General features: G+C 37.1%; 1 protein-coding gene across 1 annotated transcript in view; it reads left to right on the top strand.

The window, feature by feature from the left end:
- BICC1 (BicC family RNA binding protein 1) overlaps positions 1 to 11,577 on the top strand; it is a 116,445-nt gene that overhangs the window by 90,095 nt on the left and 14,773 nt on the right. The window contains exons 8-15 of the mRNA XM_064464783.1: positions 628 to 879; positions 4,516 to 4,647; positions 5,781 to 5,964; positions 7,399 to 7,557; positions 7,929 to 8,125; positions 8,415 to 8,556; positions 9,609 to 9,765; positions 11,145 to 11,310. Coding sequence (XP_064320853.1) covers positions 628 to 879; positions 4,516 to 4,647; positions 5,781 to 5,964; positions 7,399 to 7,557; positions 7,929 to 8,125; positions 8,415 to 8,556; positions 9,609 to 9,765; positions 11,145 to 11,310 — 1,389 coding nt within the window. The remainder of the gene's footprint in view (positions 1 to 627; positions 880 to 4,515; positions 4,648 to 5,780; positions 5,965 to 7,398; positions 7,558 to 7,928; positions 8,126 to 8,414; positions 8,557 to 9,608; positions 9,766 to 11,144; positions 11,311 to 11,577) is intronic.

Below are 11,577 nucleotides of genomic sequence, written 5' to 3'. Positions count from 1 at the left end.
CCCACACAAACAAAAACAACAACCAAAAAACCCAACCACAAAAAACCACCCACATGATTTCTTTATGCTTTGATCTCTCAACATGCACTCAAACATATAACCTTGAAAGTTGCCCTAACAGTCAGTAAAACTGGTCTTGCAAAACCAGAACTGGGAGATGTGAATCTGACAGTCAAGTAAAGGAACTGCTGCGAGCCTATTTATCTTAATAAAATTAAAAAAGCTTCCTTGTTAGCAACTGGCAGTGACACGTAGTGATATGGTCACAGATGGGTGTGTCTCAAGCCAGTAAGAATATCTTAGGCAAAAATTGAAGGACAGATTTTGCAGGTATACCTACCCAAATAAATCTTTGTCAATTTTCTTAATTGCTATACATGGGCACCAAAGGTCTGTAGGGACAAAACCCTTCGACATAGTCTTACTGCCTTTTACAATGGCAATTAAACACTGCATTTGGTCATAAAATGGGAATAGTAGGTAGAATATAGTCTATTACCTTTTAACATCAATCGGTTTTTTAAACAAAACAATTTATCTTGAATGTGGAATGCATGACAAGTAAGGAAACATCGTTTTGTATGCCTGTGAGCACTGTTTCACTGGTTTGTTGCGTTCCCGTTGCAGGAAGGAACAGCGATGCTTTTAGAACACCTAGCTGGGAGCCTGGCCTCTGCAATCCCTGTGAGCACTCAACTAGACATTGCAGCGCAGCATCATCTCTTTATGATGGGTCGAAATGGCAGTAACATCAAACATATAATGCAGAGGACTGGTGCTCAGATCCACTTCCCTGACCCTAGTAACCCACAGAAGAAATCCACTGTCTACCTCCAGGGCACAATTGAGTCTGTCTGTCTTGCCAGGCAATATCTCATGGTAAATACTGTCAGTGAAACTTGCTTGGAAAAAAGAATGCCAGATTATAGAATATATGCTCATTCTGCATGTATTTGTTGGTCAAATGTAAATTAGCCTTAGAGAGGAAGGATTACTACTCACATTGCAAAAAGCTCATTCAGCTGGGTGCTCCCATTCTGTCAGTGTTTTGTGAGTGTGTGTGTTCTAAAACATTTCTTATCTCTGGTATCATGATTTGAAAAATGACCTTGGCAATGTAAATGCAACATAAGCAGTTTAAATATATGATAACAATATGCTTCTGAGTAGAAGTCAGGCTTTTGGAGGGTTTTGTTGTTGTTGGGTGGTGGGTTGTTTGTTTTGTTTTGCCAACCTGCCTTTTCCATGTTTTTCAGGTAAGTAGGTCTCTTTTGGGAGGAAGTGGCAGGAATTTCACAGTTCCTATGTCAGCAAGTTTTCAAGGAAACTGGGGAGCCATAGGAAGTACTTACTCATTCTGCAGTCTTACATTCTTTCTAGTACCATAGCCTCAGTACTATAAAGCCTTTTATAAATATAGCTCTGGTGATGAATATTATTTATTTTTTTTTTTACAGCTTCTATTGGTCTTTAACCTTCACAGGAGCCTTTAGGGTATACAAAATAATGTTTGTACATGGATATATATATGGATATTTATGAACAACACATGGCAGGATTGGATCCAAATCCAATTCAAAGCTGGTATCAGGATAAACCATTATACCATTAATTTCCAGAAGTCAACATCTCTTACGCTGCACTGTGCCGTGCTGTATAGTGGAAAACATAAACATGGTGCCTTTCTGTTTATACATTATATTTGTGATTATTACATTTTAGGCTACTGTTGTCTGTAAATACTAAGAGAGAGCCTTATTTTATGTGTTTCCCTGAGGTTTAAGTAGTACTTTTCTGGAGGTTCATGAATTAGAAGGAAACGCAAACAAGCCATCATACAAACATCGAAGTACACCTTTACTCTCAAAACTTAGATTAATGCAAGGGTAATTTTTTTAAATAATGATGTTTGATTTAATAATTCCAAACATCAGTACAATTTAGTATCCCAAATCACATCCGCTGTATCACCCTTTAAGGACTGTACTGAACAGGAGACTTGGTCTGTTTCAACTCACAGGCATTATAAATCCTGGAATTGTTGTTTCCTGTTTTGTAGGTAAAACAGGTTTTAAAAGCCAATTTTGGTAAGAAGGAATATATATTTTTTAAACAATAAAAAATATGGAAAGTTGAGGGAAGTAACTAACCAGATAAAACTTACCTCTGCTTCCTAACCTAATAAAACCAGTGTTTTCAGCTTCAGAAAAAAACATTTAAGTATGCCAGCCATGCTGATACCTATGTAGCTGCAGGTGTTCTCAGCTTCTTCTGAAGTAAATTTCACTTGACTTGTTTTCTTGGGCATTGTTCAGCGGAATGATGTTTCTGTGCTGTGGAGCGATTTCCTGCAAGGTGTGAGTGCATGATGGCCTCCTCGCCATGGTCACTGTTGTTATTGCCTCCTGCCAGTTCCTCTGATTCAGTCAGAATAACAGCTGATGCTGTTTCACAGCTAGGCAGCACAAGTGCCTGTGGAATTGGAGAGGTGATTTTAAAAATAGTGACTTGATCTCTCTAGAGCTCCTAGGAATAACTATCTAGAAGCATCTGAACATCAATACCAAGAAAAGAAATACCATAATATTTTTCTGAACTACTGAACTGTTGTGATCTGTAATTCTTGTAAGAGACTAAATTTGAGGCAGAGTTTACAATACCAACAGAAAATGCAATGCAGTCCATAGATGCCTTACAGTAGGACATATGTAATGTATTGGTGCGATCTTTAAAAATTGCTTAGCAGTATGTCTAAATGGAAACTTAAATATCAAATATTAACTAATATAATTGAGAAGGCTATGAATTCTGTGGCATACAAATTGTGAATGTCCCTTATCTCTGACAAGCATTGCAAGTCTCAGTTTCTAATCAGCATATTGCTTGCAGGAATATAGTCAACATGGTGGTTAAGAAAATACTCATAGTAGTGATGAGGGCAAATTGTAAAAGGAAGAGAGGATACCTAGTGACTTAGAATTAAACATTTATCTAAGCCAGAGGGGTTTGGAGTCTTGTTTTAAAATGTTACTGTTCTATGTCTTCCCCTCATTCCAACCCTGTGGTTTCATCTGTTTTGATCATCACTGAAAAATACTGACACTTTTTTAGTTTTGCATATAGTAATGAGGACTGTACTGTATTTAATTGCAGAAGACATTGACAACTTGAGTTTTGGTCACTCGCTCCCTGTCAAAGAACATTATTTGGTCCTGTTCCTTTCTTACCATCATCACGCATGCGCTCTAAACAAACAATAACAAAACAGTAGTGTAAAAAAAGAGCCTTTCAATATGCTTAGAAAACCTGACATTTCAACTTTGGAGTTTCCGGTTTTCCTGTTAACCTTTAGCTGCGTGTTCATTCAGCAGGCTTTCGGGGAGCCCTTCTGATATTACTCTCTAACTTTTTTACAAAAACATTTGGAACAATCAAGTATGAAATGCTCTTAGGAGTTCTTTACCCTAAAATCCTTGATTATTGATTTTAATGTTTTCAGATAGACTTTATTCATAATTGTTCTTTTCAGACAAGTTCCTTTTGTGGAGTTAAGCGGTGTTTGTCAGTCTTCCTCAAGTCAAAACAGTTAAGATGCCTTGCTTTAGTTTTCCTTAAATTACTTGAAGTTTGGGAAGTACTGTGTAGCTATAAGTAGTACTGTTGAGAAGTGCTACTTAAATATAAAATGAAATTCAACTAGTGATCTGAAGAATAAGTATACCCATTTGCTGCTTTTCATTAAGCGTGGCTTTTTTCCTGATATGCAAGAGACTATGTTTACTTTATTGTGAATCTACATTCACAAAAAATAGGATTTGCTTTTCACTTTCTACACTCTATTTTTATTATTTTGTAAGTAGCAATTGAATAATTTCTAGATATCCTGTGTTATTTTAGCGGTCTGGGCTTCTATTTTTGGGTGCTTTTTTATTTTACTTAAAGCTTTAGTTTTTCAGGTGTTTCAGAGATGTCATCCATATCACTGGAGAATACTTACCTACCTGATCTAGGACAGGGGAAGAGGAAGATACAAGTCAAGACTTAGGCAATGGTGACTTACAGAGAATTTTTTTCAGAAATGTGTTTCCTTATCTCAAACATAGTTTAAAGTGAACCATCTGGGTATGTGAGAGTCCTACAGTCAGTTCCTGACTATGTTTCGTTCTGATTTAATAGGTATATAGTGGTTTCTGAATTTGAATCCTCTGGACACTTCTGGGTCTGTATAAATAGCTAACGCTGGGTGCATATGTGCTGATTGGAATGCCAAATATTCAACAAATTGTTTTGCCCTTATTCCACCAAACTGCTTGTTCAGGATCCCAGGGTAGAAATATACACTTGTATTCTTGCATACAAAGGAAATGGGTTTACTTAATTTCATCCCTGCTATTTTTTCTGAACTAACCGTATCACGACGTACATGCGTTACAATCTCAATACTTCAGTTTATTGCTAAAATTTTCATGGGAAAAGGGTAGGTTATAAGTTTAATGAATTTTTGTGTCTTATCAGGGTTGCCTTCCTCTTGTGCTCATGTTTGATATGAAGGAAGAAATTGACGTAGAACCACAGTTTATAACACAGCTAATGGAGCAGTTAGATGTCTTCATAAGCATTAAGCCGAAGCCAAAGCAACCAAGCAAGGTTGGTGAAAAGCTAATATATTCTTTTTAGGCTTTCAGGACAACTTTTCAGAGCTGATGAGTTGCCATGTCTGCTCCTCCTCCCTAACTTAATGGATCATAAACTTACAAAAGGCGCATATATTTTGTGTTTGAAATACCAATTTAAAGGTTACAAAAGCTCTCCTTTATGGTAATTTGAATTTTTCATTAAGTATTTGACAATACAGAGAATAGTATTTGCATGGAAGACACTGATAAAAGAAAAACTATGAGGAGATAAGTTGTATCTGACTAAACTACTCTTGTTTTTGAAGAAATTAGTCTTAAATTGCAGCTCCCCCACAGAACTGCAGTGTTCTTTAGCAATCAGAATTAATAAAAAAAAAAAAAACACCCAAATAATGTGACTATGAGAGAAGTCAGACTGTCTTCTACACAAGATGTTGAAAAGAACCACAAGAAACAATTATAAAATACCTCTAATTGGAGATATTAATTGTAAAATATTCGGACAAGTATAGTTAGGAGACTTTCAGTGATCTGCACTGCTGTATGGAATGCCATAACAGACAATAATTACAAAATATTAAATGACCATCCTGTTGTGTCAATATGCAAGCTTCTCTGGGTAGGGATATATAAAATCAATACAAAGAAACATCTTGTAGAGAATGTACAAGAAACAAATAATGGGTTTTGTAATTTAATTTTCCAGGCACGTGTTACTTTATTCTCAAACAGCTGAGAATTTAATAGCTGAATTTATTATGAGCAACTTTTTTGTCCACTTTGATGTTTAGACCTCTGATAAAAGAGAAGATAAGATTTTTTCATTATTGGTTCACTTCTCTAGATCTTGGAACACTTAAGATTTGATACACCAAATAGCACCAAGGTACAATAATAATAGCTTTTCTTAGGCAGAAGGGACTTTATCATACTCTTTAAGAGCATACAAAATCCCTAAACTTACCATCAAGGCCACTGAATTGGAGTAGTTGCTGATGGACATTATCTCATGCTGTCTCACACTGCTGTGTTACCGATAGCCATGAGGGAGTATTAAGAGTTGTGTGTTACAGATCTATGTTACATAGTTGTGTTACTCATTGGTTTTCCTTTTTTGTTGTGTTTTGTTTTCTTTTCCTACAGTCTGTGATTGTAAAAAGTGTTGAACGAAATGCCTTAAATATGTATGAGGCACGGAAATGTCTCTTAGGACTTGAAAGTAGTGGAGTTACCATAGCATCGAATCCCTCTGTCTCGTGCCCTGTTGGTCTGTCTTGTCCTGGTTTGGATATCTTGTCCTCAGCAGGACTGGGACTCACTGGGCTTGGTATGCATTCTATTCTATGTATATCTTAATTTTTTTATAGATATATATTTGTTTGAAACGTAATTCACTTGTACTAGAAAAAAAGGACCAGAATTGTGTTTTGCATAAGAAATTGTGTTAAAGCATTAGAGAATTCCAAAAGCATCTGCCCTTTCAAGGGCTTGTTGTTGTAAAACTTCCGCCAAGGCTTTCGTAATCAGCTGTGTGACTCACCTCTGTAGAAAAATCCTCCGGAAGCTTGCAAACCACTCAGCTAAAAGTGAAAGGGAGGGAAATGCAAGTCAAGTAGGATGTTGCTTTTACAACTTTCAGAAGAATCTCTTTCAAAAGAAATTTCTGCTTTGATAATATTGTGATGTCTCAGGCCTGAATGTAGGTTGGTACTTAAGCCTGTCAACAGTACCGTGGAAGTTAACAAAATTAACACCACACCTTATTTCTGGGTGTATCCCACTGTAATTGAGGGATGCATGTGCTACTAGTTTAGCCCCTACTTATCAGTATGAAATTTAGAACAGAAATGTGTAAGGTTTCTCTCTTAATGTAACTTTATAGAAGTGCATAGTCCAGACTAGAATTACTATTTTACTTTCAAGCTCTATAGATACACCATTATCAGAAATGTATAGAAAACCAAGTGGTCCCAGAAGAATTTAGTGACAAATCTTGACGCTGGTTCTTGAAATTCGGAGCTCTCGTGTAACCACCGCGCTCCCTTGTGACCTGCCACTCAGGAGTGCTGCGTAGTTCCATGTCAGATGCTTTCCCGGGGGCCACGTGGGGGCAAGTGTTTGTGCCATTTGACTGTGATGTTTCATGCTGCTTTTGTTACCGTTCTTGTCATGCCTGCGCTCTGGGGTTGTGCTGAACTGCCTTGTGAATGCTCTTACGTGACCAGCTGGTCTGAGGGAACGCTTTGGGAATAAGCAATGCATTTGGGGGATGATTTGCAGTCAGTACCTTAGATGTGAAAAAGAACTGAATAATTCTTAGTGTGGAAGTGGTGGTTCATTCATATGAGCTTCTGGGAAAAAGGTTCTTGTCTGAAATGAAAGTAAAGTTGTGAAGTGCAGTTGCTTCCATGTTCTCCAAGTGAGACTTCTTTGAAACAAACTGACAGAAGCAATGAAAGGGTACAAAGGAATGGTGAGGCTGAGAAGCAGCCAGTGTAGGCTCTTTGTTCTGACAGCAGAGTCCAGCAGAAGGACACGGGAGATGCTACAATTCTTCTTGGATATATGATTCACAGTTTAAGAAAGCTTGTTCTTAATGTGTTCTCTGCACAAAATTAACACAGGTTTAATGTTAAAACTTGTTTGTAAAACACATGCTGGTGCAGTTCAGTACAGTTTTGTTTGGTTTTAATTGGTACTTTTGTTAAAAACGTGTTTCCGTATGTCTTAGCTAAATATTCACTTCTATAATTTTTTGCAGGCCTTTTAGGTCCAACAGCCCTGTCAGTCAACACCTCAACTGCTCCAAACTCTCTGTTGAATGCCCTTAATAGCTCTGTAAGTCCCTTACAGAGTCCAAGTTCAGGCACACCTAGTCCCACGTTATGGGCAACATCTCTTGCAAACACGAATGCCACAGGTTGGTGGAAGTTAAATGTAAATTAAACTAATTGTGCAACAGTAAGCTGTTAAAATGAGAATTTAAAAGTCCAGAATCATTCATTCTTTAGAGCCTTAATTCTGAAGTTTAGTATAACAGATTAATAAATATCCATATTTAAAGTTATAATTAAATAATACGCTGTCACATGCAACATTTTGATCAGTTTTATATAGGAATCTATATTAACCTACAAAGTAATGATTAGATACAACATTACGGCTTTGGCATGCAATTCTAACGGAAACTTTAGTGATCTATCAAAGCCACACAGAGATTTATATAAAGCACTACAGTACTTGAGAAAGTTAAAAGAGAAACTGTCAGAACATGACTGAATTTTGTTACAGGTTTTTCTGCTATTCCACACCTAATGATACCATCTACTGCCCAAGCAACTTTAACGAGTATTCTGTTGTCTGGAGTACCTAGTTACAGTCAGAACACTCCGTCTCCACCACCAGGCTTGACTCCTGTTGAAGTCCACGTGAACGGCATGCAGTCAGAGAGTAAAAAAGGCTCACCTTCTTTAAATGGTCATGTAAAGGTAAGTGTTGTTACCTCTGCAGAACCAGATCTGTTTGTAATAAACCTCTACTAAGAAGAGCTGAAAGAAAACTAGCTACACTAGTACATGTTTAAAGCTACTAAGTTTAGAAATAGAACAGTGTTGTTTTCAAAATATGACTTAAAGATTGAAAATGGAGAACAATACGCTTGAATTTTCCATATCAGGAATGAATTTCTTGTTCCCTTGCATAGATAGTAAAGGGAAATTCTTTTGATATTTCCTTAAGCATAACAATCACTTTAGTGATTTTTGACAATCATTTCAGACCTCAAATATCAAGTATGCTTCGCTGTCTGCCACATCGCTAGGAGAAAGTGTGTTGAGCACGAACCACAGTGATCCGGTAAGGCAAACAAGTACTCATGGTGCCTCAGAACAAGTAGCTGCCAAGTCAAATAGTGCAGAAGGTAAATTTTTAATATTTCATTCTTTTGTCTGCTAGTGTTTGTCCAGTCTATGTTAAGTTTTGTGAAACCAAAATGTAAACATACTGCCTGTCCATTGGTTTTGCAGACATGTTGAAGGAAAATACTGCTGGATCTCCCAGATTTGTTGTCAAAGTAAATAGGAGTTGCAGTGTCTGAGCTGTACTGTTGATAGAAACACCTTAAGTCAACATAAAAGGGAATAAATAAAATGTTACAAGCCCAAAGAGCAGAGGGAAATAACATAGGAAAATTTTAGTATGCTTTACAGCACCTTAACTTCATTGCTTAAAACAGTCTCTGCTGCTTTAAAATATGTTGTATTTTTGCTTTTTTAATGAAAAAAAGTAATTAACACCTTTGAGAAAGTAATTGCAGTAAACTATGTGGAGGTCAAACCTAGATGACCCTGGCAAACAAAATTTATTTGCATGTTTTACAACAACATTTCAGTTATGCTGCCCTTGGGGTGTTAAAGGAACCAATGAACTGTTCCCATCATTCTTGGAGGGAGGGAAGTTCCACCTCAAACTTGAGGAAATATATGTAAAGTCCGTGTTTCCCTGATCAACAAGGAGATGCCCTTTTGTTAAGGGTTGTGGTCATTTGAAATGCCTACTTGGGCAATGAATCTTGTATTCAAATTAAGTGATAAATATTTGTGAAAACACAGTCTATTTGAACATTAAGTGGGGAACTTTTATTCTAGCAAAAGTTGTCTGAGCACCTGGCAAGGTTTGTTAAAACTGGATATAAAAACGATTTTTATGAATTTAATGTTAACTAATATTACTTAAAATAAACTTTTTAAAGAAGAACATATTTAATGAGTCTGCTATGTATGTAGAAGCTAACATCTTTGTGCATTTGAACTTACTTTTCTGACCACTAACCTTGACCAAGTTGTTATCCCTGAAGACTAGAATAATTCTGTAGGGAGGAAGAGTAGATTCTGTTCTATAGTTGTCATTTCTTCAGTAAGTTCACCAGAACACAAGAGGGTTTTTGTTCAACTGTTCTCTTTGGTCTTGCAGGTTGCAATGATGCTTTTGTAGAAGTGGGCATGCCAAGAAGCCCATCCCATTCAGCAAATACCAGTGATCTGAAGCAGATGATGAGCTCTTCCAAACAAGCCTGTTCTAAGAGACAAACAGTTGAATTACTGCAAGGCACCAAAAACTCTCATTTACAGTAAGTTAAACTTGCAAATGCAGATTAATGGAACTTTCGCCATGCAAACATACTTCACATGGTTTTATAGGTAGGAGGGGTGGTTCAGTCATGAGATACTCAAAGAGCTGATTTATTTGGGCTTAATTTTTAATCACGTTGGGCACTAATACCTCCCAGTTTGGTAACTGCAAACTTGGAATGCATTTTGCACATCCTAAGTATTTTTCTTTTGGTTTGAAAAAAATCAACACCTTTACCTCAGAACGGTGGAGATTTTTTCAGAGTAACTTTCATTACCTATTTCTAAAGGATACATTTTTGCACTTTCCTTTTTTGTTGATTGCTTTGAGAACAATTCCTAATCGACAGCCTTTTACCTTTTGTGTGTACTTGAGGCTGTTTTCTTCTTAGAAAAACTATATTCTCAACCATGTTCTCAAACACTTGTCTCAATGATTATTTTTTTGTTGTTGTTTGGTTCTTTTTTTTTAATGAGCCAGGAGTAGGAAAGGCCTTTTTTGAGTCATAATGTGTCTTGGCAACACAAATTTTGTGCTTAATGCAATGTTTGGTCTGATCTACTTTAGTGTTTTAATTATTCCTTTTGGGAACTGTTCATCATCACCCTTGAGATGCATATTCTCTTACCTGATTGTGTTTACACTGTTAAAGCTATAATATGTACTTCATTAATTCTGCTCTCATAGTTCAGAAATCCAAGGATTCCTGCTAACCAGACTCAGTTGTGTGTCACTCAGTTGTTTGTATGTCTTGCTCTTTCTGTTGAGCATGTAGTGCTCACAGGGTCCTTAGGGCATTTTTCTGGGTAATCTACAGCATCTGAATCAAGGTCACTTTGCTTTGAAGTAAGAGTTTATTCTTTTCTAGAGTAGGCATAAAATGTGGCTGATATTTAAAAGAAAAAATTACATTAAGAGGCGCTTTGGCATGTAGGACTGCAATTACTGAAGCTTTAAAAGCAAGTAGGACCCATGTGAACTTAGTCCCTGTTATGCCTCTCTCTTTATCCTATTACTGTCAATCTGTTAGAACTGCTGAGCTGCTGGCCTGAGCAAGGCTAAAGGGTATGAAGTGACACTGTAGGGATGGCATGTGATAATTCCAGATACCAGACTGTTCGGATCTGAACATGTAAACTATGCATCATATTTGGTAATAGAGGAAGCAGCAAAAGATGCTTTATTTCATTGACAGAAACAGGTAAAGGAACTATAAGATTTCAGAAATATTGCTAAGAGCAGGGAGATGTTCGTGTACTGGTGTTTCTTGAATTTTACTGCCAAACTTCTCAGGATAAAGCTGTTACCACAATTGCATTGAATATTCATTGCTTGTGAAAAAGACGACTGGAGTTAATACTGACTTTGCTCCTGCAGTACTGCAGAGAGGCTGCTCTCAGATGCAGAGTTAAGTGCTTCTGAAAGTCCCATGGCTGATAAAAAGGCTCCTGGAAGTGAACGGGCAGCAGAGCGAGCAGCAGCCGCCCAGCAGAACTCTGAAAGAGCACGTCTAGCTCCGCAGCCATCGTATGTAAATATGCAGGTATGTTTCCCTGAATAAACCCAAATCTAGTGCAAAACTTGATCACTGCAAAGTGAAATTAGCTCAGAATGCGAAGGTGACTGTTGAGCAGCAGGCTGTCTTGCCACTACCATTTCAGTAAAAGCATGTCCCAGCAAAGTCCTCAACTCTGTCAACTGAAGAGTGGGTTGTCAACTAAAAGTCTTGAAGACAAACAAATCCCTTATGCCTCTGTTGAATAAGAAAAATTTAAGTAACGAATAAATTTTATGGCTATATTAGTCTACA

This window comes from Phalacrocorax carbo, chromosome 13 (assembly GCF_963921805.1).
Source record: "Phalacrocorax carbo chromosome 13, bPhaCar2.1, whole genome shotgun sequence".
Classification (NCBI taxonomy): Eukaryota; Metazoa; Chordata; class Aves; order Suliformes; family Phalacrocoracidae; genus Phalacrocorax; species Phalacrocorax carbo.
The sequence above is the reverse complement of the archived record's forward strand: the minus strand, read 5'-3'. Positions and strand labels throughout refer to the sequence as shown.